At 39.9% G+C, this 25,732-nt stretch overlaps 1 protein-coding gene across 1 annotated transcript; it reads right to left on the reverse strand.

The window, feature by feature from the left end:
- Positions 1-4,470: 4,470 nt before the first annotated feature.
- On the reverse strand, positions 4,471-25,684 carry mospd2 (motile sperm domain containing 2). Its single transcript, XM_008400706.3, has 15 exons — positions 25,480-25,684; positions 25,346-25,403; positions 24,796-24,951; positions 23,301-23,387; positions 22,208-22,362; positions 21,269-21,329; positions 21,111-21,149; positions 20,903-21,027; positions 19,303-19,476; positions 12,883-12,998; positions 7,272-7,365; positions 7,060-7,156; positions 6,384-6,504; positions 5,848-5,950; positions 4,471-5,051 (listed from the first exon to the last, which is right to left on the reverse strand). The coding sequence occupies exons 1-15, from the start codon at positions 25,510-25,512 to the stop codon at positions 4,899-4,901; spliced, it is 1,572 nt and encodes a 523-aa protein (XP_008398928.1). The 5' UTR covers positions 25,513-25,684; the 3' UTR covers positions 4,471-4,898.
- Between the last annotated feature and the right edge of the window lie 48 nt (positions 25,685-25,732).

Consider the following 25,732-nt stretch of genomic DNA (forward strand, 5'->3'; position numbering starts at 1 on the left):
AGGCGGCTTATCTGAGCTGCGGCCGCAAAGTTGTTGGTGCCTGTCGCGGAGGCAAATCCTCGAACCCATTGGTGGACACCTTCGGTGAGGGATGCTGTCAAGCTGAAGAAGGAGTCCTACCGGGCCTTTTTGGCTTGTGGGACTCCGGAAGCAGCTGATGGGTACCGGCGGGCGAAGCAGCATGCGGCTCGGGTGGTCGCTGAGGCAAAAACTCGGGCGTGGGAGGAGTTTGGAGAGGCCATGGAGAAAAACTTCCGTACGGCTTCGAGGCGATTCTGGTCCACCACCCGGCGTCTCAGGAGGGGGAAGCAGTGCAGCACCAACACTGTTTATAGTGGGGATGGTGTGCTGCTGACCTCAACTCGGGACCTTGTGGGCCGGTGGGCGGAATACTTCGAAGACCTCCTCAATCCCACCAACATGCCTTCTGTTGAGGAAGCTGAGCCTGGGGACTCTGAGTTGGGCTCTCCAATCTCTGGGGACGAGGTCGCCGAGGTGGTCAAAAAGCTCCTCGGTGGCAGGGACCCGGGGGTGGATGAGATCCGCCCAGAGATACGGGCTGTCAGGTCCCTGTATGACCGGTGTCAGAGTCTGGTCCGCATTGCCGGCACTAAGTCGGGCTCGTTTCTGGTGAGAGTTGGACTCCGCCAAGGCTGCCCTTTCTCACCGATTCTGTTCCATCACTTTCATGGACAGAATTTCTAGGCGCAGCCGAGGTGTTGAGGGGATCCGTTTTGGTGGCCTTAGGATCGCATCTCTGCTTTTTGCGGATGATGTGGTCCTGTTGGCTTCATCAGATCGTGATCTGCAGCTCTCGCTGGCGCGGTTCGCGGCTGAGTGTGAAGCGGCCAGGATGAGGCTCAGTACCTACAAATCCGAGGCCATGGTCTTGAGCCGCAAAAGGGTAGAGTGCCTTCTCCAAGTCAGGTGGGTCGTCCTGCCTCAAGTGGAGGAGTTTAAGTATCTGGGGTCTTGTTCACGAATGAGGGAAGAAGGGAGCGGGCGATCGACAGGCGGATTGGGGCAGCGTCTGCCGTGAAATGGGCCCTGTACCGGTCCGTCGTGGTGAAGAGAGAGCTGAGTCAAAAAGCGAAGCTCTCGATTTACCGGTCGATCTACGTTCCCACCCTCATCTATGGTCATGAGCTTTGGGTCATGGCTGAAAGAACAAGATCACAGATACAAGCGGCTGAAATGGGTTTCCTCCGCAGGGTGGCTGGGCTCTCCCTTAGAGATAGGGTGAGAAGCTCGGTCATCCGGGAGGGACTCAGAGTAGAGCCGCCGCTCCTCCACGTCGAGAGGAACCAGTTGAGGTGGCTCGGGTATCTGGTAAGGATGCCTCCTGGCAACCAGGTGTTCTGGGCACGTACCACCGGGAGGGGAAGACCCAGGACACGCTGGAGGGACTATGTCTCTCGGCTGGCCTGGGAACGCCTTGGGGTTCCCCCGGAGGAGCTGGAACAAGTGACTGGGGAGAGGGAAGTCTGGGCCTCCATTCTGAAGCTGCTGCCCCCGCGACCCGACTCCGGATGAAGCGGAAGAAAATGGATGGATGGATGGATGATTGGCTGAAATGTGAAATAAGTTTCACAGCATTTTTTCTTTTTTTAATAAAAATCTGGAGAAGTTGTGTAAACAACTTTTAACATTTACCACATATTCCCAATGGGATTTGGGTCTAGAATTTGATTGGCCCATTCACATATGTTTGATCTAAACCATTTCATTATATCTGGGTATATTATAAGTGTTGAACCTTCTCTCAAATCTCAGTTCCTATAAATCCTCTTAATAGTTTCCTTCCAGCATTTCTCTCTATTTGGCTCCATTTCTGACCAGCTTCCCCAGTACCGCTAAAGAAAAGCATCCCCACAGGATGATGCTGTCACTGCTTTTTACAGTCAGAATGGTGTAATCAGGGTTTTGTTTTTTGCCCTGAACTCACTGCAGCACTTTCTTCTGCCACTGAATGGCATCTGGCAAACTGAAAATGTGACTTCCTCTCATACGTCCTCTCGTAAATTCTTCCTCTCACGATTTGAAAGGATAAATTTAACTAGGTTGCGCATTGTAAGCATCGATCTAACTAGTTCATTCACAGTGATGTGTATGGAGCGAGCTCCTCCATGGAGATTAACATCCTTCCACATGGCGACCAAAGCGAAAGTCACTCAGCTCGCCCACGTCCGCCTAGTTAAATGCAGCTCTCATTATGTTTGCATTGATCCCTTTGTTCCAATTTGCCGACCAAACTAAATCATCCCCTGCTTTCCAAATGCAGCACAAGTGCCCAGGAGTCAGAAACACACTGTGGCATGTTTCGATTTAACCGGTTGTTTAATGTAAAAATCAATTTCCGTGGAGAAGCCTCTGACTCCTGCAGCTGCAGGGAAATGCATATTGTAAACACTGCTCAGTAGTTAGTTGGATAGTGACAAATCGGCAGGAGGACCCTGTCAGGGAATGGCGGTCACGTGTCCATTTGAAGAACAATCCACTTCAGTCACGATTGCATTTCCGACGGAGGGTGCTCCTCGTCCTCGCAGTGCAGCCTGATGTTTTCCTACATTTAGCCAGGTACGCCGCAGCACTCAGCTGCACTTAAAATCAGCCTATGTATGTGTGATACCAAAGCTTTTACTAGTATTCTCCAGAGGAACACACTCCATTAACCCCCCCATCATTTTCCTTCCTTCCTTCCCGTTTCTCTATATACAGTGGCACTTTCTACTCCCCAAAAAATTTCCAAATGGCCATTTTCGTGAGGAATTGAGGAGAAACTTGCACACAAAAGGGCAAGTTTGCATCTAGTGAAAGCGTGTTTGTCATACGCTCATCATCTTTCTTTGACAAACTACAGGAGAACTAGAATACGAAGATAAGGAGGCCGCTTGCATACACAGAAACAACAATGCTTACAGAGGCCTTCACATCCTGTCAACTATTTTGCATTACAAACTTTAATGCATTTTAATGAAAATTTGTAGTCATCCCACCTGAATTAATGCTTTGTAGAACCAGCCGTCACTTTAACTACAGCTACAAGTTTTTGGGTGTTTTTTTTTTCCACACTAACTTCATACATAGAAACTGGATATTTTGTCCTTCTTTGCAATATATCCTAACCTCAGTCAGACTGGATGGAGAGCATCACTTTTCAGCATAGATGTTTAATTGCTGCCACCGATTCTCAATTGGATTTTGACCTGGACTTTGCTTGGGGAATTGTTCAACTCACGCTATCATCTAAATCTTCTTCCTGTTGCCCCGGCTATGGGTTTCTGGTGGTCGTGCTGCTGAAAAGTGAACTTGTGAATCAGTCTTAGAACCTGCTTCCACATCCCTGTTAAACACATTGCCATATCATGATGATGCCTCCACCATGTTTCAGTGGGGATAATCAGGGTGGAGTGCAGTGCGAGTTTTCCTCTACACAGAGAGTGCCCCTTACGTTTGCAGTTACCCATAAATGGCTTATGGCAAACTGCAAATTCAAGTTGACTTTCATTCAACCAGGGCTTTGCTCTCATCTCTTTCCAAATTTTAATTAAGGCTTGGATCTTTACAGCTCCTATGGAGTTACCACTGGTCTCTTGCTTGCTTTGCAAAAATTCTGCCCTCTTGTCCTTAAGCGAATTAAGGGGAAGCGAGTAAAGGGGGCTAAATATAATTGCACACCACACTTTTCAGATTTTTACAACCAAAAAAGTTGAAAACCGAGCAGCATTTCTTCCCACTTCAGTTACGCAACAACTTCAAGTTGTTCAGTTACATAAAATCCTAACGAATAAACTGATGTTTGCGGCTGTAAAAGGGGTCTGAATACTTTTTCAACGTACTGTAGCCTGAAACCTTCAAGAGTCAAACATTCAGTGGTATCCAACGATAAAGTAGAATGGATTTTTTTAACAATCAAAGCAGGATTAGCTTTCTCACGTTAAGCGAATCACTCCAAGTGGCAACCACCCACCGCAAACAAACGGCGGTTGTTGATTCCAGTCATCTCTCGGGTGTGCAAACATCTAATAACGAGCTCACTCCTCACACCCCGACTTGCGTCCTGATTGCTCCGAGCTGGATCTTGTTACCGATATCAGCGCTTCCCACTAAGATACAAGTGGGTTGTGCCACGTCCTTGTGCTCTGCCAGTAATTGCTTTGGTATTTTTAGTTGAGTTTAGTGTTGGGGTAATTAAAATAAAATGAGGTGGTGGAGACGCAGTTCTCTCCTGGGCTCCCGGGTCTGAGCGTGGAGAAGTTTAGTAAGGTCATTCGCTGCAATGTTTTCAATTACAAAGCTCCGTTTTAATGGGAGCTTATTAAAGAGAGGGAATAATTTTGCATAACCGGGCAACTTTAGTGGCTGAAACAGCTAGAGCTGAAGAATAAGGCGGGTATTTAAATGCCATCTTTAGATTCATAACAAAGACTTGACCAAAAAATACAAACAAACTAAAAAAAACAGTAAAGGTTGAATAAAAAGGGTTTATTTTATAATATGTTGGTTTAAATAGAATTTTTGTAGATTCAGACATTATATATATATATATATATATATGAATATATATATATAAAGCTCTACATAAACCTTATTATGACTAATCTTTCAAACAAATTCTAATAAATGTTATTAATTTAAATTATGTTTTCATGATCAGCCACAACAGAACCTATCAATCCGTTACATTAACCTAGCAGGCAGCAGAACAATCTCTTAGCTCCGCATGGACCGACACGTCTCGATAGTCAGCTCTGCTGCTCTTCAAGACGGCAGCCAGTGGGACCTGGGCGGGTGGAGCAGAGGACCGGCGTCCCATCACGCGGTCAACTGTGGCCCGGCCAGAGCCGTCAGCGCCTCCCGGAGGGCTGACAGACGCAGGTGGAGGTGCCGGCGGCAGGTCAGCTCGGCTGCTGAGCCGTACCCAGCAGGTAGAGACACAGCAGGTTCAGCGCTAGCAGGACCAGCACCAGCCCAGTGAGAACCTTCTGCACCCACAGACACGAGTTCATTTTCTGCTCCAGTCGAGAGTTGCAGGCCATCACTCGCATAAGCTGGTAAAAAAAAACAAAAAAAAAAAACAGCTGGAGTTAGGGTTGGGACTGCGTTATCACAAATTTATCAGCAAAAAAAAAATATTGCTTGCATATGAGTCGTAATGCATTTGTGCTTTGTATGCAGGTGGTGTTTGTTAGAGGAAATTAAAGCGTTCTGCTGAAGTCATAAAGAGTCTGTGCTGCCATGCAACCAGGAGGTTTTACTGCCACCATACCAGCTGAACCATGTCTGTTCTTTCAGGCAGGAAGTCTGCCGATAACAGGAAGTCTACAGCAAAGTCTCGGTTTAATCCAACTGAGCTCGTGCTGAATTCAGAAAATTTGGCAGCATCAAAACATTAGAGTTAAGGTGAAAATCTACATTATGCGGTGAATTAACCCTTATATTAATACAGATGATGCTAAAGTCCGTCAAATGTCTATACAGTTTGTCTCGATAGTAACCAGAATTTTTTCTTTTCCCCTCAATATAAATAATTGACTGCCTCTGTCAGGAAAAGGCTAGAAAAGTAAACATTTTAAATGATTATGACAGAACAGGCTGCAGGCGTTTCGTTTGATCAAATGTGACTTACTTCTGGGATGAAACAAACAGCAGGCTGACGTCATGCAACCTTTGACTGTACTTGGCATTAATAACTTTGAGCGTCATCTGAATGAGCTGGAGCCTAAGTCTGTATGTGTTCTTGGTAAACTGCAACGGTAATGGCACCTATGCTTTTAGCTTACGCCCAGTGATGCACGCATAACGGCAAAGTGGTGACATTCTGAAAATCCTGGCATCAGAACTCACCGCCGTGCTTAACTCCTGCTGCCCGTTGGTCGATGTCTCCCCCAGGCTGTCCCTATGAGGGACGGCTGCCGACTTAACACTGTCCAGAACATGACAACGCAATCTGCAAGGAGGTCAGAGTCCAATGAGCAGATGTGCAAAACCAGCCCCACTTGATCATAAAGGCAGTTAGAGATCGACATGAAAACATGTGTTAAATGGAAGTTCCTCTCGAGGAGAAAGGAGCAGTAAGTAGAAATTTGGATTCAAATCAACTCTCATATATAGACTTAGTATGATTCATTCCTACTGAATTAGTCAACTCTGACATGCAAATACAGCTTAGTAAATTAGAAAATGATCAAAAAGTTAATTTATTAAAGGAATTCACAATGGACAAGGTCATGCTGCTCATTTATGGATGGATGGAAAGCATACATGTATTAACTGTTTTCATTTTCATGTTGGTTGGTGTTTTACAATGATGTAATTGTCCTTCACTGTCTACTTCGCATTTTATCAACAAGAGAAATAACGGAGAAATAACGGATACACACCGGTGCTCCATCACTTTGTTTTTTTGGACATCCTTCCAGAATTGAGTGAGTTCCTGTGATCCAGTGTTTTCCATTTCTGCAGCCATGATCAAAAATCTATCTTGTGGCGAGGCCTGGGAACCTGCACAAAGCCCATCCATAAAACTATTACAGTAAACTATTATGGTTGATTTCGTAAAAAGTTGTGGGAGCGGATCTTGAATATCATGATTTTTGCTGGTAATATAACTTTTAACAAACCAAAGATATCCATGAATTGTACTGTGACATTAAATGTGAGAATTACCTGGAAAGTAATATAGATCAGTGGCAATAAAACTGACAAATTACTGTTTGAAAAACCTTTGTAAGGAAAAGAAGAAAAACAAAAAAAAATCTCAAGACAGCATAAAAACCAAGGTAACAGCCAGGTTTGCTGATTCACCAAGATATGCTCAGCACATCAAACCTCAAACTGACGTGTCGGTGTTTGAAGGCTGCACTTTGGTTCAACTCTCTGTCAGCTACCTGACTGTTTTGTTTTGGGAGGGGGAGATTCTTTTATCTCACCTGAAATATGCATGTCGGGCAAAGAAAAAGTGACTGCCTGCACTTTGGGGAAGGTAAAGCAAGGCAGCGTTTGATTATTCTAAAGCTCAGCTGCTGCGCATAGCGTGCAGAGTGTTAAGTGCTGTACCTCCATGCAAGGACACCACTATGTCCACCGAGGCCCCCGGTTCACAGCTGCTGCTGCTGGGCTTCACCCGGTACTTCTCAGGCGCCGTGGTGCGAACCTGCGCACGCAGAGGCACGGGGCTCGTTAATTAGATTAAACGTTTTAATACGTTACCAAACGCGATGGTGTGATGACTCTCTCATGACGCCAGAGTGAAATGATTTTGCAATTACCTTAAAAGCCACCTGATTTTTGGTGACGTTGCTCAGAATAATAAGGCATTTCTTCTCGTTCTCACCGGAACCAAAGCTGAGCTCCTCAGAAGGACTGAAGGAGAAAAGAGATGGAGAAAAACAAAAGGGGTTTTGTTACAACTACAGCACAAAAACCCCCCACAAAAAACATTTGAATCAAAACCAGAGGCTCACATCTTAGAAAATGTGGCAAAAAAAAAAAAAAAAAGCATCGGTTTTCATTTGTCACTCCACACGCTTTGTTATTAAATCTTATTACATTCCGTTCTGGTGCATTTCTCTTTCCTTGGCGTCTGTGAGGTCTAATTATCTGGGGATATGAAGCTTTTCCTACTAACCACCATGCCTTCCCTAAGGGACAGTTTCTGTGGAAATGTGCTATAAAGAATAAAAATGGAATTTTTGTTTATATATTGGCTACAAACTATATTTTTTTCCCTCCCTGTGGAGGGAGGGAAAAAAATTAATGGATCCTGACTATTGATGTGTCATTCAACATTCAACAAATAAAGACGTGAAGAAAAAAAAAATCCTGAATCTTAAACTGGTATGGTATTTATAGCACCCTCCATATGTATTGGCCCCATGGCTGACGTGTTCGAAAAGTGGTACAGTCAATTTATTTTTTATTAGAGCAACATAATTCTACACTAAAAATGTTGTAAAAATGTCACCCTTTGCTAATTGGACCAAAGACATCCAAAGACTATCATACAAAAAAGAAACACTTGAGCACAACCCATTTATTATACTTGGACAAATAAAGCAAATGATTTGTTTAAAAAAATGGTTTATATTCTTTAAGAGTTTTTCTCTTATATTCTTAAGAGAAAAACTGAAGCAAAACAGAAAATATTTAACCATACCCAAGGTAAAGTGTCTTTCAACATATTCATCTTCTTCTCGCCAGAAACAAACTCAATGGTGAACTTGGTTTTTCACTGCAGAATTTTTTCACCACTCAAATTACAATACTGAATTTTTCAGTGTGCGACTATACTACCGTGATAAAATAATTAACTCACCTTAAAGCTGTTTTTGTTTCACAAAAAAAAAAAAAAAGAAAAGATAATTCAAAACAAGACTGCTGGGTATAAGATAAGTCCATGAGCTTTTTCTAGTGCTGCACTTAGGTTATTGGTTGTTGAGCCGTGGTCCAGTTTAAATTAACAGGAAAAAAAATAACTATGTGGGTTTTGAAAAAGTTCACCAACAAAATTAAGTTATACATCAAAATAAATTACATAAGTGATGCAACTTCCATGAAAAAAACAACAAAGAAACACACACAAAAGTAAATGTTCCCATTTTAATTTCTGAACTTGTCCCAATGGAGAGTTTATTAACAGATGGGTATTTTTGTTTATTGGAGCAGAAAATCAAAATTTGGTATGAGATGACCTGCCAACAAAATAGAGCAACAAATTTTATAGCCAAAAGGAGATAAAAAACCCCAAAAAGCACAGTGGTTTATAATTTAGGCATGACGTTCTTTTTTGCTTTCCTTGTGATGAGGAGCACCTAATTTGTCCTCCAATCAAGTTTACAGCAGTCCAATTTGCAGGGCATGTGATTAGACCGACTTGGCTTCAGTGCACAGTGAACACCGGGGACCTAAGCTTTGCAAACAAGAAAACCAGTATAGATTTTAATATTTTATTTAAATGCAGCCTAGTTATGTTCCATGGCCTAAAACTGCCAAGAATAAAGCCTTTTTCCCCTCTCTTCTTAATGGCCTTGTGTATTCTTTTCTCCCTTCAAACAGCTGTAGAAACAGGCTCAGAGCGAGCCTAGGAACCTCTGGCAAACACAAGATCAAAGACCACTACTCTCTTCTGAAGCCCCCAGCCTTGAATTAAAAGCTAACAGAGCTCCGAAGTATAACTGCATTTAAGGCTCGGTTTAATCGGTTTATCTCTATAATTCACAGCTCAGAGCAGTCAGAAATCCTCACTTCAAAAGACGCCACACAGTGGAAACAGAACTCGGCTGACATTATTCTTGAAAATGACATCATACAGTACGAGGTAAAAAAAAAAAAAAAAAGTTGCAGCACTTGAAACAAACTGATCTGAATGCGAATGAATATTGGATTCAAATTCCTATGAAAATGCTCCGTTTTTTTAATGTTTTTGCAATATTACATGTTGTTGCAACACAAGTTGCTCATTATTGTGAAATGGTAGAGTGCTTTTATTAAAATATGTTTTTATTAAAACAAACAAAAAAAAATATTATTTTGAAATCAGAATAATTTTCCTCCACTTGACAATCGCAAATAAGACATATTAAAGTTTGTGGTTGTACTGTGAAAAAATGTTTCAAAAGGTCAAAGGGTAAGCAGACTTCTGCAAGGCTTTTTATGAAGGACTGTGTGCCGTGAAGGAAAAGAGGATCCTGGCTCCCCTGTTGAGTGGTAATTAATTGCTTGCCTGTGTTTCTCAGTAGAATGGGTTTCAGTGTTTGATTTACAACACAAACTCATTTTTAATCAATGAAAGATCGACTGGAAACATCCTGGATTCCTGCTCACGTCTTACAAGATCAATCAGGGCAAAAAGGCAGAAAAACATCAATAATGACCTGAAGCGTCAAGTCGATGTGTGAAAAACAAAACTTTTTGCAACCAAAAGAGAGAGAAAAAAAAAGAAGAAAAGTGCAATTATTTTTTTTGTGTACTGATTCAAATTACAACTATTTTACTCCATCTACGTATTCTATAAGGCACCAGTATATCAATTTTATTATAAACATTTCCTTCAAAAAGTTTTAGAATGATAATATTTGGCTACTGGGAATTTCTTCTTCACATGTTGTGAACAAAGAACAAAAAACAAAAACTACTAACGTAATAATTAGCACGGGGATAATAGAATAAAACAATCACATGGTAACTAAGATGGCTACCCTGGCTTCAGGTCTTACAAATGAGTTTTAAATCCAGCATAGAAGCACATTACAACACAAGCTGGTTACAGCTGGAGATAAGATCCAGATAGGTGCTATCATGCCTAACCGTTAGTGCTGCTAGGTAAAAGCAAACCGATACGTTCTGCCCTATTTGCGCTGAAATGAAGCTGCGAGGAGAAATTCTGCAGGGGCCAGAACAAACACTCAGAAATAGGTTAAAACTCACAAAGGGATTGTGCAGTAATTGTGCGCTCAGCATGTACCGTTTCAGGTTTAGGTTTAGGCATGTGAGCCCGTTTGTTCAGATCATCTTCTGAAAGATTTTTCAGAAGACGACTACAACATGGTCAGATTGGATAAATTAATATGTCCCGGTCATATTTTTTTAAATGTGGACAAAGCTCAATTATAATTCCAGCTGACTCACACAGTTAAAATCAACATCACCAAAGCTATGCAGAAGTGTGGACGTTTTTTTTTTCTTTTTTTTTTTTTCTTTTAAACAAACAAAGCACTTCCCCTTTTGTTCTTTTTCACTCTCCAGTTCTTTCATACCTCCTGCTACAATTACTGTCATATTCATCTACAATGAGCACAGTCATTTTCATATACGACCTTCATTTGTATAGCAACGGCGGGAAATTTCCGTGACAGTTTTGATATCGTCATGCTCAAACGCGGACGAAAAAATGGTCTTTGTGAGACTTCCTGCTTTAGTTGGTGTGATGAAAACAGTTTGATGTGTCGATAGTTGTGCACACGGAGTCACGAGTAAAGCTGGCTTGGCCGCAAATATAAATGGAGCAGCTTTTCTACGTCATTTACATGTGCAGCAGATATGAAAAGTGTAACGACTGTTGAAAGGTCAGATCTTAGGGACTCATAAAGGACAAGGACACCAGAGGGAATTATTTCAAAGCTTCTTTGTCTTCAATGTAACATCTATCTGGTAAATAAATACTGATGCTAAAAAAAAATCTAACAAATCTATCAGGAGGGAAAAAAAAATAAGTGTAGTAACTGGTTGCAAAAGTGTTTGCATCCTTTATCAATACTCCAATTAACTATTCATTCAGTTTCAGCAATCAGAATATTTTATATCCACTGTATAGAAATATGGATTAATATGCTGGATTGACCAGCTGGAAAACTAGCAGCAGCATATTTATATTCCCACATGGGTCCATAGCTTGATGATTCAGAGTGACAGACAGCTACGCTCTCTGATCCATCAGTTTCTTGTCAGTCTGCATGACTTCACACTTACTCCTAAAGGACTGTTTGTTAAAAGGAAGGGCAAAGACGGAAAGGACACAAGCTAAAAAAAGAGAAAACAAACAAACTGGTTTTTCTTAGGTAAAGACCAGATAAACTAATCTTGAAGTAAGCATCCAAAACACAACACTTTGCAGCACTTTAGACTATTAGAAGTTGATGAAAATTACAACATTAAAACAATAAAAATTCACCAAGAACAAGGTTTAGCCCATCTTTAAAGATCTAAACTTAAAAGTAAAGCAAGAAGACAAAAAAAAGCTGCAGTTCGTCCCATTTGGTCTGGGTTTTTATCCATTTAAAATATTTATACACATCTATGGCACGCAACCATTAACCACCCTTGATAACTGATGTTTTCAAGGCTAAGAAACCCAATACCTTAAATGAAAGTCTTTCGACCAACTGATTTCCTGAATTTTGGGAGATTGATACTTACATGTGAATTTGATCTTATCCCCTGATCTTGGCTACCTCAAAATAAAATCCTAAAGAGGGAGGTTTGACTGACAGACTGGCCCACCGGGGCATGTCTGCATGTTTGCAGTTAACAATAGTCACCCCACTGTTGCCAACTTGGCGACATTCTTGTCTTGTCTAGTTAGCAACATAAAAAACCCCCCAAAAAAAACAATCGGTATCGACCAAAACTGGAATCTGAAGGTCAGGCTTTTTAAAGATTGGTAATCGGCGATCAGCCAGAAAACTACATCGGTGCACCACTAGTGATTACACATGGATTATATCCGCTGGTCATAAAGAAAAGATTATATCCAATCAATTTACAGTTAAGATATTGTTTGTTTAAGACAGGGGTGTCCAAAGTCGGTCCTCGAGGGCTGGCATCCTGCATGTTTTAGTTCTCTCTTTAGTTGCTGAGAGAGAACTGACTTGCTGAGGAGGTTGTAGTAACAACCTCCTCAGCAAGTCAATGTTCTCCTTTGGCCTTCTAACGAGCCATCGTTTGATGCAGGTGTGTTAAACCAGGGAGAGAACTAAAACATGCAGGATGCCGGAAGCTCGAGGACCGACTTTGGACATCCCTGGTTTAAGATATTAAAAAGGGGTAGTTCTAGTTCTAGAGGCCTCACAAAAATATTTACACCACTGGTGCCAGGTTTCTTCATGCTCCAACCACAAACTCAAGTGTATTTTATATGTCCTCCCAACTCCCAAGGGACAACCCTGTATTTAGTTGAACTCATCTCCCAATCAACTCTGACCAGTCCTCGTTTCCCTCCTGAGGAAAAGCCAAGATGCTGCCTCCTCCGTGTTTCAAGGTGGAGAGGACGTGTTCAAGTTGATGTCCTCTCTTAAGTTTCCCTTGCTATTTATCCTATGGGAGACTAATAAACTATCTTATAAATAATATACACAGAAAGTGAGGAGATAAAGTGGGGCCTACCTAACATCTAGCAGAAGACCTTTGAAGGTGGTGAGCGGCTTCCTGACTCCTTTCACTCTCACGGTCGCGTCTCTTTCACCGTCCTCCGATCTTAAGCTTTCTTCCAGAAAATTCACCTGAAACGGAAAAGGACCACATAGTTAGAAAACACACAAAGACAAAGAATGTTATCATCGAAACTTCGCCTAGCACCCCATCTTATAATGAAACGTTTGACCTTTGGCCTCCAAGTAGAGGTCGCTATGAGTTAGCACAAGAAATCACAGTCAACTTTAATTAATAAGCTACTCTGTTAAAAAAAATGATGAAATGTCATCGTTACCAGAATGAAATCCTAATAGAGAAACTTTATTTTTATTTTGTGGATGTACTCTCAATCCGACTCCTGAACTTTGTTCCTGGCAGCATCCAGAGGGAATGGAAAAATAAAACCAAGCATATCCATAAAAATAAAGAACTAGCGTAACCCTGCAATCTCATGACTTTTGACATAAAAAAAACAAAAAAAAAAAACCCTCATGAACCAAAGTAGGTTATTCGGGATAGAGTCATGAGATACCTCACACGGGGGAGCAGCAAAAGGCTCACGAACTTTGACCCAAATCCTTCCCAGACAGAGCACAGACCACACAAAGGCTGACTGGACAGGCAGACGTGTTACATGACTGGGTAAGCATTTAAATATATGGATGCTTGAGCCACAAGGAATGTACAGTGGATGGGACAGTGAAAACATCAGGAGACGGTAAACGAGTGTAAAGGAAGGAGCCAGTTGGGGGAAATACGTGAGCAAACACTGCTGACTCAAGGGGGAAGTGTGTATTCCCAATTCATAAGCTAAAAAATGTGCAAAGTTGTGTCTCCCTTTCTTGCAACTGCATAAAAAAAGACATCAGGAGATTGTCAGCTTCCAGTTTGATTATTTATTGAATTTCAAGAGAAAACTCAACACAATTATGTAAGAATCACATGTAAAGTGATTTGAAAAGTATAACAACTTCAAACTATAGGGAAAAGTAAATGCTTAAAAGGAGATTGCACTTTATTACAGATACTGGAATTAAAAGTACATTGTAGTGATGAGAACAATCATTGGCCCCATTTCTGACTCCTGTAATACAATTTCAAAAATCCATTATAGATTAATAGGGAACAAAAAAATAGAGGGCAATCTAATACGAGAAACAAATTAAGAGGCTATAGCAGAATGAAGAAATTAAAGATCATTATAAAAGAAAGACATTTAAAATGTTCTTTCCATACATTGCACAATATATGAAATGAAAAGACAACCGACTTGTATTTGAAATGCACTTGGTCAAATATCCATCTTTGTGCAATACGAATTAAGGCACACTGCAAACATTGTCAACACTGTTAAAAACTTTCAAGTTTCAGACTTGGCTAGAGATAATATCAGTTTGTAAGGCACACAAGGCTTACATTAAAAAAGCAGCTTCAAATGGCAGGTTTGATTAAGGATTAAGTGCTAGGGGTTAATAAGTTGGTCTACTGTAATAAAACAGTAATTATCTTAGTAGTTATTAATCGGGAGGTTAGATGAGACAAATAATGTGAAATATTTATGGACATCAGGGAGTGTGCTGACCTTTTATAAGAGCTAATTAAACCGTGAAATGTGCGTCTCGCTTACATCAGCGTTTCCGAGGCGTGCAAAAAAAACAAAAAAACAAAACAAAAAAAAAAACAGCCTATTAAAAAAGGCATCATCCGGTAATCACAAAGACGCAAATTTGTTGGGGCCAAATTGGAAATGTGAGGTCCATGATGGGCGAAGGAATGGACTCGTGTAGGAGTGGTGGTGGCAACTTGGGTCGACCTTAGCGGGAGGCGTACTCATGTCACATGAGCACAACCTGCCTCTCCAGCCTGCAGAGATCTTCCAGACATGGAGCTTCTGCTGTGGTTGTGATCCTAAAATCGCTTTACCACAGCCACCCCTTGTTTCCGCAACCAGAAAGGAAAAAACAAACAAGAAAAAACAAAAAGGAAAGACAGAAAATTAGCTTAAAGAAGCTATCAGCTCAGTGCTTCTGGACCTCAGAGGACTTTGGGGGCAGACAGATGGCTGATGTGGGGAAGATGGAGGAGTGTCTGAAAGAGACTTTTATTCATTTAGATAAGATGGATAAGAAGGAAAAGAATTAAATGCTGTGCGGAACGTGCTCAGACCGGCAGCCTGTTGTAACAACACAGAACCACATGTTTAGTCACACTTAGGGCAAGAAATACAAAAAACAACAAAAAATCCCCCGACACTCTACATTAATACTTTTATGCTAAAAAAAAAAAGACCAACTAAAACCCTAACCTGTCAGTCAGTCAGCATTCCTATTCCTTCACCAATCTTTCATTTCAACCTTATCTGATCATCCTTGTTTTAAATCAGGGGTGCTCAATACGTCGATCGCGGAAAGGTTTTGAGTCGATCTCGGCAGGTGACAAACTGAACGCCGCCAGGACGCTGAGTCCAGCACTTCCTCTTCCGATAGGCTTATCAAAAATATTCACTAAGATCCTAAACGTTTGTAGCTTCATTAAAAAAGAATAATTATAAAAAGTCAACGAAACATGTTCAAATTAATAATCTCAGTAATTATTGTTTCAACAAGGTGTTGCGCAATTCTGTGCGTTTCGGTTCCATTAACAGAAAAAACAAAACAAAAACAAAAGCGACTCAAAGACCGACTGACGAACAGAGCAGGAGTTTAAATTAGCTACTCAACCACCGCTGTGTTCATGAGGCTTATTAATAATCGAGAAATAAACATCAAGCCTGGAAACCTGATATGTAATGGACTGAATGTTGTGTTTTTAATGTAATCTTTGCTTGGCTTGCGGGGGTGCAGGCGGTTGCCACGGCAATCGGTGTGCTTAAACGACAAAGAGACCGAGAGTAAAAAGGTAGGAGATGTTTTCAGTTGATCGTCTGTTCGGGTTGTTTAACCTTTGTTTACCTTTGCTGTGGCTCATTACACCTGCTGTAGTTTCTGAATATTCAATAAACGACAAACTTGGACTAATTACCTCGTTCTTTGTGAGCATACGTCACAACAAACATCAAATAGGACAAATATATTTCATTAAGTTTTAACAAATTCTACCGCGATAATTATGTGAAATTAAATTAATTATATCCCGACTTCAGAAGATTTGCCTTTACCTATATTGGGCTCTTTGGTTCCTCCCATCAGTCTGTCTTTTCTCATACTGAGATCATCAAATCAAATTTCAGATCTACCATGACTGACTGACACCTGCCGGCGTCAGGTTTGCAACCAGCTTCTGACTGAGAAACCAGTAACCAGCTCCCAGTATCAGAATCTCACTGAGGAAGAAACTGGATTAGGTTTTCTGTCACTTTGTTATTTCTGTTATAACTGATGTATGTTCGCATATAAAATAAGTCAATAGAGTTTAATTTGCTATTTTCATGTCTTTGTGTCATGAGGTGGATCTCCAGCGGCTGGAGAGAGAAAAGTAGATCTTGCTCTCAAAAAGTTTGGGCACCCCTGTTTTAAATACTTATATCACTTATAAAATATGGGTTTAGGTATGACCCTACAAAGTACCAGTCACGCAGCACCGCCCCACTGCCGCTGCCAACTGCCAGTCAGCTGACTGAAAGAGGCTTCTGCACTTTCCTCTTGTTTTTCCTGCCTGTCTGGAAAAACTCCCAGTATTGAAAAATGCACAGAATCCTGTTGTGGAAACTAAAGAAGAACCTTCTCTACTATTGGAGCTAAAGCCGTTTTAAAGCTACTGTTGCAAGTAATGAACAGCACATAAGTTCTAAACGAGTAGATGTATTAATTAACAAGCTATTATTAGCTTGCTTTACTTCTATTAAGCGCAAGGACAAAATGCATACGATTCTCCAGAATAAAAAAAACTGAAAGCTTTAGATAATACTGCAGCTATAACTGAGGACGCTTTCCGCCAAGAGGAGGTTGTTAATAACTGGGTGGCCGTAATTTGGTGATGGAAGCAGCTCAGACTACTACTGTAAATGGTTCCAGTTTCTCAGGCAAGCTGCTCAGTGACTTTTCACCCTGAATATTCAGGAAATGTTTATTAGATCATCTGACAGCCTTATTTATAGCCTTCCTTCTGACATGCACTCGGGAACTTTGTTTCTGAGGAGTTTCCTAAGAGTGATTGTGTAACTATATTTTGACAAGCTAGCGAGAAAAACATCTTCCTCTTCCTGGCATGGTTGACTTAAATAGTCTTATGCGTGGAGGACTATTGTGCTTTTACATAAAATAATTAGTTCAAAATAGCCTTCTGTCAAGTTGTACTCCTATTGTGTACCCATGTACTCAACAGTTGCTTTTTGGTTTATGTCTCTTGGTAGTCTGATAATTCTGATAAATTATGGAGATAAATGGTCATAAAAAAGACTGAAATCTCATGTACTATTTAATAATACTGTGTGCATTCTTTGTCAAATGTTTTCCATCCCATTTTCTTTAAATGCGGTTCTGATTCCTGTTTGGATCAGTCAACTTATGAAATGTTAGAGATTAACTCTGAGGAATCTCCTGCTGGCAGAAATTATTCAATGGAGTCAAATAACTCGGTTGTCAAATCAAGCATGAAAAGTACAAAATGAGAAACAAACGGGGTTTCATAATCCATGTGAAACGTCTCGCGGGAGACAGAGACTTTCTGGACCAAAAAGCCAGGAAACAATACTGTGAAAGTAGAAAATGGCACTGATAACTCAAATAAAATGATAATAAAAAATTATTTAAAGACAGCAATGTAACTTTTAAGACAAATAGGATATTTTCCTCTACAAAGAGCACAACATCAGCTTGAACCTCAGCCTGTAGATTACACCTGGGCTGACAAGTAAATGATGTGGCTTGCTTTAAAAATCTTAATCTCTTGTGAATAATCAGTGGCAGCTTTTCAACAATCGGATCATTGTTTGTTCAGTAAAGCTTTGTGGGAGTAGCTCTGGCTAATGCGGTTCGTCTCATGTAGACTGCAGCTCAACCTGCTGCTTGTCCACATATTTGTGGACATATTACAAAGCCCGACTCTCCCTTTGTAATTTGAATCCTCTAAGAAGCTGGATATAGCAGTCAAAAACTTACAGAAAAATGAAAGAAGTTTAAGTTAAACCTTTTTCAATTACTACAGCGTTGTAGTACTCGCTTGTGTGTTGCAATTCTAGATTATTCCAGACTTGATTTTCCAGAGTTCCTTGCAATTTTAGCCAATTTTTTAAGTGTAAATACTTTCCATACGAGTTTATGGATACACATAGATAGATGAATAGTAAAAATGGTTGGACAAAATGATAATTAGAAAGAGGAATGATAAACGATAGAGTGATGGGCGGACAAATGGATGGTTGGATAAAAGATCACTAGAGAAACATACAGACTGATGCATGAACACAAATCTTAAGAGAATGAGGGAGAAAAAGAGAAAAAGTCTGGAAACAATGTTTTTTTCCCCTATACTCTCATTATACTTATTCCACATTAATCCAAAATTGGAAAAATCAGAATCATATTCCAGAGTTTTACAGCTTGTGTAGAAACCCTGTAAATGTGTCCACCTTATCTTGTTTATTAATTTACGGTTTGTTTTCATAAAGCATCTTTGAAGGAGAAAACCGCAAAAGGAAGCGTAAAAATATCATGACAGAAAATCTGGGTAATCCTGACGGGGAGTCAGAAGAGAATTTGTGACATACATGACACGAGCTGCAGGCTGTCTACATCCAGGGTGTAGCACTGAGAAACCATACTGAGAGGGAGGCGACAGCAGCTTTAACATTTCCAGGCTGCAAGCCGTCTCAGTGATGGCGCTTCATGATGCGGGGAGGAGGAATCTTTTGACAGCATGGAAGAGCTTAAGTAACAGACCCTCTGTGGACACCATGAGGAACTGAAGAGCAGCAGCGTGCCTGTGAAGGCTTAGCTGGATTTAATGAAAGCCAACCCCCCCCCCCAAAGAACAAACTCAACAGACACCATGAAAAACAGCTTACTGATAATCACATAGCCGGCCTGATTACACTCTGAAATCTGGAGGTACTAACTAAAAACAGCACAAGGGGAGTTTAAAATGTGCAAAGTCACAACCTGGTCACCTCTGTCTGAAATGAGTCAGTCTAAAAAAAATTAAGCCGGGTGCTGCTAAATGTGTTAGAGTCAAATAAATCACACTTCGTTCTCAATCATATAAGACAATAAAACTCGGACTCATCCAAAATGTAATTCATGAGGTCCAAAGCATAATTCTAGAAAACACATGGTGCGACTGAGTCTCATAAGTATACTTTTGCAAGAAAGTAAAATAATTTCTTTTTATCATCATTTTGGGTTTTCATAGCAAAAAATAAAAAGATTTATTCGATGTATTCACAAAACAATTTACCTTTTTGGGCTTTGCCACGATCTCGGAGTTGAAGCTGGACTCGAGGGTGTCTCGGCTCTCCATTTCACCCTCTTTGCTCTCGGCGTCGTCCTCGCCGGCCATCGGCCCGTTCTCGCACAGCGGGGTTTGGAAGTCATCGTCCGGAAGAGGCGGGTACGTGTACTTGAAGGGGTCCTGGAAGAAAGGGGGCACATTGTCTTGCTTACTGCAAATCTGGCATGGAAAGTGCAACTGATGGGTTCCAATTTATAATTATAATATGTTATGTCTAATTAAAACAGAAAGTTATTAACTTTAAAAGTTAATAACTTAATAAGGATAAAAAAATTCAAAGGGAAGAGGTTTTATGGTGTAATGAGGTTAATAGATTCACAAAAACTACATGACCCATAATTTTTGTCATTTTAAAGAAAAATACAAACTATCAGTTTTTAGCAATTCCTAAAATATTTTATCATAGAAAAACATACAGAACCTCACATCACTAGTTGTAGTTATTGAATTGTTGGTACTTTTTCTCACATTAAGACCACAAACCTACACAAACCTCTTTTTGTGCGATTGCATACATCAGAGCAACATGAAGCAGGACAAACCTCAGCCTGTAGATTACACCTGGGCTGACAAGTATGGTTTTCATGGTTTTCCATGGACAAAAATATGCCATGCAGTTGTTTTTTAATTGTATGTCATTTCATCTCAGTATAAAAGAAGCCATTCTGTGAAAAACCTCAGAGGTTTGTTAGAAAACATCAGAGAACAATTAGCAATATGAAAACTAAGGAGCACAGCAGACAGGTCAGATGTAGAAATTATTCAATGGACTCAAATAATTTGGTTGTCAAATCAAGCATAAAAAGTACAAAATGAGAAATAAACGGGTTTCATAATGTATGTGAAATGTCTCGAGGGACGTTTCACACCGAAACGTCAGGGAGAGAGTTGAGAAAGTTCAAAGCAGAGTTGAATTACAAAACAATATTCACTGAGCACTGTTCAATCCATCATCCAAAAGCGAAAAGGATGATGCACATCTGCCAACCCAATGACAAGTAGAAAACAAGCTATCCTGACAGGACAGGCAGGTTATTATTATTAACCAGAATAGCAGCGAACCAGAACAACCAAAACATACAGCCAAAGATGCAACCGAATGTTTAGAAAGCACATTAAAATGGCCTAGTCAAAGGTCAAACCAAAATGGCCTAGTCAAAAATGGCCTAGTCAAAGGTCAAACCAAAATCCAATTGAATATCTGTATATATGTATACAAAATAAATTCAGTGTCTATATGTGCAGCAGTAATTGCAGCAAAAAATTCTACAGGATATAAATTTGACATATTAGTAAAAATGTAAAACCCTTGTATCATTTTCCATCCACATCCCACCAAAATACATTAAGGTTTGTTTTTGTGACACATTTAAAAATGTGAAAAGGTTTAAGAAGTAAAAATACTTTTGAAAGGCTAATTAATAGTCATTTGATATAATGGAGTTTCTCCAAAATATAAAAAAAATATTAGCCGATTCTAACATTTATTTTCTAAATGAAACAAATCCGAGAATTTAGCACATCGAAAGGGTGAAGAAAAACATACCGATCCACCCAGATGAGGCGGCAGGTGCTCTGCACCAATATATGTGTGAACCTCAGCTTTGGTTGCAAATTTCAGCTTTGCAATGGCTTCTGGTCCCAACCAGGACTTTATAATCTTCCATGCAGCTGTAACCAGGACAAATGTTTAAAAATCATGTTTTTAATGAAGTCACAGTGCAGCAAAAATCATCAATCAGACTTATTCTCACCGTTCATGATCCAAGGCATTTCCACTATGATCATTTTAGCTGAAAAAAAAAAAAGTTCCTTGATAAAACTACTGTAGCTGCAAAGATCACAAGCAATCCGTAATTGGAATATAATATCCTTGGTATGTCATAATATCTTTTAGTGTTATGTTACTTACATAAAAACTTTGGATAGTATACTTTGAAGCAATTGATGACATACTTCACAAAGTCCATGTCCTAAAACAAACAAAAAAATATATAAATTAAGAGACTCACAAAGGAAACAACCTCAAAAGTCTTAGTATAAAGTAGCACAAAAATATGCATAAGAAAATTATTTTGACAAGAGGATGTTTGTTCTCATTTGATCGCCTCTAGATCTGAAGTTACTCACTAAGGATTAAATAAAAATTAATCGCAAGTCCTTTTGAACAATTTTCAATACTTTCCAACACTGATAAAAGAAGAAGTCTCGGGTCTCTGCTGTTTATTGAACTATATTAAAAAAAATAATTTAAAGATTTCTTCTGCAGCTTGGCAAGTTTCATGTGGTGGTTCTTCTTCTACTGTCTATATTAACTGAGTTGATCAGACAGGCTGTCCAAAAGGCCTACAGGATGGATCTTTAGGCCTTGGCCAGGCTCCATAATAGGCTTGAAGCCTCACTCATTTGCAGTGGACTCACTCCTAAGCCCTAATTAGATCACACTGACTGGCTCTAGTGCAGCTCATCGTGGGCTTCGAAAGAACCCCACCTCAAGTCTCTCTCATCTGGTCTTCTAAACAAATAACAGTATGGTATGTCATGTGTCTATAGTTGCTTGTGTTGGGTAATGACAGATTTAACAGTCCTTTCTCTAGCAGGGGCGTCACTGACTGACAGAAAGTGAGCGAAAGGATTAGACGGTCAACTCGAATTGACCGTCAGGATTTAAAGGCTACTTTAATCTTCAACGTGTTAAAAACCACTGAAGAGCTCGCCGCCTTGCTACATCCCCTCATAAATGCCAGGAGATATGACCATATGAGATGTTCTTTTTCATAACAAAACTCCAGCTGAGCTGAAAAACAATAAAATTTTTTTTTTTTTAAAAAACACACAAGGCTGGACTTACAATATTGCTAAGGCCGGACTCCGTCATATCAAACACCACGGTGAGCGGCATCCCGGGTTCCTTCTTTGCGTATCGCTCCAGCCAGAAGGCGACGTACTTCTTCTTGTCCACGACCGTTTTTGCATCCTTGGTGTGCAGCTTCACCTTAAACCAGACTGTATGCAAAGAACAGGATCTGTTGTATTTCTTAAAACAAGTCAGAAATGCTCATAGATGTCTTTCATGAAAACATGATGGCTGAGCCGTCAGGGCACTAGGCATGTGTTGGCAACCAAGATTTTAAAAAGCTACAGTCTCTAAATGCTTTCCAGCAAAGTGTGCCATGATTTTAATTCCTTTTCATGAGATGCAAGAGGAAGTGGAAGTGCAACAGAGACCAAAGTTTTTTTTCTTAACGGTATGTAGCATACAGCTAAGTAATTTAGTAATTTAATTAATTTGGTAGAGAAATTAACATTTCTGTAAATGCGCCAGAATTAGCCAAAAGGCTATTTTGCATCTATCGTCTCTGGACAACAAACCACCTGTTGCTGTGCACTGGCGGTTAGAGTTGTTGGTTAAAAGTAACATGCTGCCATTTTCCTTTACTTGCAACAAAGACAAGGTTAGATGTTTGAAAGTGTTCTAAAAGTAAAATATTGGCAGGTATGGGATTGAAACTAAAGGACCACCACCTGTCACTCTCAATAAGGCAACACCATATTAATCTAACAACAACACTAATATAATATGAAACAAAATTCTTAGTAATAAAAATGTCTATGTAAAAACTACTATTACATTTATTCCAGCTTATTGCTCAAGACAAAAATAACTAAAATTAAGAGATAACCATGTCTTAAGTGTAAATATGTTGGAATATTTTATCTATAATAGGAATAATTGTTGCTATTCTATTAAAAACAAATTAAGATATTGATGTATTTTTTTTATTTAAAATAATAAAAAAATATATAATATAATATTATGGCATAAATAAACAGCTTTTGTGACATAGCATAAATACCATGGGACTTCTACTCAAAAATTACAATGGGAAAATTCAAATCGTTCCAGTGTGTGTGGGACAGGCTGTAATAGAACGTGTGCGTACAGAGTTTGTTGCCTTCTCTGTCGTAGCCATGGAGGAAGACGGCACCGCTCTCAAACATCCACCTGGGAATGGTGCCCTCGCTCACGTCTGCAATGAAGACAAACAAATGACTTATGATGGGGCAATTATCAAACAGAGATACAGGAGACATGACAAGCAAGCAGCAGAGGCAGTCCGGATGGTGTTGGTTCCTCAAAAATTCAGATTTAGGGTCATAGAAAGTTCATTAGTTTTTTTTCCTGGATGTACTAAATATAAAGAAAATTTAAATAAAAATTAAAAAAATGCTCCCTACACTCCTCGCAACATCCCGGGGACATAAAGCTGCACATTTATCAGCTCTTTTTAAAAGTTGAAGCAGAGAACTAACAGCATGCCATGAGTCCTGCATCCACATCCCAGTGGCCTGAGACACTAATGACTCAAATAAATCACATTTCCTAAAACAACTCGGAGAAAAATAGAATTTGCTGGATTAAAAGGCCAGCAAACAACAAGTCTTTCAAATTTCTCCGGAGAAACAGAGTGCATTGTTCTCTGTGGTAACTTATGCATGGAGATATGGCTGTTTAACACACAAAGAGACTCTGTTTTTCCGAGATAAGCACAAGGGCAACCACAGATTTGTGTTAGGAGCTTGCAACACATATGCCAATGTCAACATTTCTACTTTGAGCAAAGCTGGATGTTGAACTTCAGTACGTTTGAGCGCTAGCATGAATGCCGTCTACCACAACCTGCCTTTATTGTTCCTTTTCTCCTTCATTTAATTTCCTCTAGAGTTTCTACATTTATACTTTACGTCAGGAAGCTGTGATTTATTGAATGAAATTTCAGATTCCATGCTTTTGCACACACTCTTGGTCAATGAAGCTGATTCTGCTGGCTATTTCTGTGAGCATTATTAATGTCAGATCTGTAATACTAAATTTAGCATCTCCAGATTTGGGTCCAGTTTCTTTTTAGAGAAAAACTTCCGTAGTGCTCAAAAGTGGGTTGCTTAGAACAAAGAACTTGTACATTGCTCAAACTTTAAACACTACAGAAGTGCCAGAAACAAACTTTGTTCCATTTCAATAGAAAACTAAAAAGTGAGTTTGAGTTTTCTGGCTTTAGCACCAAGCAAAAAGTTTGGCATTTGTTTATTGGTACAGATAGGAGGTAAAAAAAAAAAATAGGTAAAAAATGAAATTATCCAATGGCAAAATAGAAAGACTTTGAAGTCAAGTAAATTTCTTTTTACTTTTTAATTATTCTGGCTTTGTGTTTTTTTTTTTTTTGTTTTTTTGTTTTTGCAAAGCAAGTAAAACAAGGGATGTAAGTTACCACTAAATTTAAGCTTTTAGAATGACGTTGCAGTTTTAAATTTTAACATGCCTGCCTAACTGACCTGTGCATCATTTCAAAAGCATTGCAATGCCCATTAAAATAAAAATGACGTTTCTTTTGACATGAAACTCTTTTGACGATTAAAACAGTTATTCCAGCATCTTACCATTTATCCCAAACTCTTTTCTCCAGAGTAGACTTTCGTCTATCATCTTCAAGGCGTCATCAACAACATACATTCTCCATGTGAGGTAGGCTTCCACCAGAGCATCCTCCTGCTCAATCCTCTCCACATCCCTGGAGTCATACTTATCTGTTGAGTCTACAAACAAATACTCAATCACATGACGTTCAAGCAGGTCAAGCAGCAGGTTTCACTTTCAAACACTCACTGACTTTAACTGTTTTAAAGCTTTAATTGTTCATGGGAATCCATAATAAACCATATTAAAGTCCCACGGGAGGTCGGAAATGCTGTATATCTGGGGTGTGCAGAACTGGGTTCCAATTAGAATTTAGCAACTTTGTTAAATTCTAATTGGAGCCCTTCACGTCCTTGTTGAAGCTTAGCTGAGCTCTTACTGCTAAAGCAAATAAGCAAAAATACGAATAAGTGCAAACAAAAGTAACAATGGGACAGACCCAAAAAAAAAAAAAAATCGTCTGAATGTTGAGTGAGTGAGTTAATATCCGCTTATCCACAATAACCGTATTACCTTTGAGTAACTCATTCTTGAATCTCTGCCTGATCTCCACTATTTTCTTCTCAAGGTCCTGTCAAAACAGAGTTTGTTCGGGTTAGATTCGGGTTTGACTGTTGCGGAATAAACGGTTAACGGTCATCAACTACCTGCTCTCCTTGATGCGGTTCATGCTCTGCCATATTCAGCTGTCCCTCCGCGGCTCTGTGGAAGTTCCGCGTTGTTGGTTTCTTTTGTTGTTGTTCAGGCTGCTAAGTTAGCAAATTAGCTGCTCTGAAGAATCACTGCTAAAAGTGTGAAGCTGGGATCCGGATGGAGCCATTTTGGCTCCATTCGTGGCCACGCCTCCGAGGGTTGTTTCATTTATGCGTGCGGAAAAGAGTTTTAGAATGGACAGTTCTC

This window comes from Poecilia reticulata, chromosome 2 (genome assembly GCF_904066995.2).
Source record: "Poecilia reticulata chromosome 2, P_reticulata-male-v2, whole genome shotgun sequence".
NCBI lineage: Eukaryota > Metazoa > Chordata > Actinopteri > Cyprinodontiformes > Poeciliidae > Poecilia > Poecilia reticulata.

Excerpts from the sequence above, each read along its gene's own strand:
- mospd2 (XM_008400706.3), bottom strand. The coding sequence starts at position 25,512 with ATGGCAGAGCATGAACCGCATCAAGGAGAGCAG. Across the intron at positions 19,477-20,902 it reads CGCCTCATCTGGGTGGATCG|GACCCCTTCAAGTACACGTA; the intron begins GTATGTTTTTCT and ends CCTTTCTTCCAG. Across the intron at positions 7,366-12,882 it reads GGTCTTCTGCTAGATGTTAG|TCCTTCTGAGGAGCTCAGCT; the intron begins GTAGGCCCCACT and ends TTTCTCCTTCAG.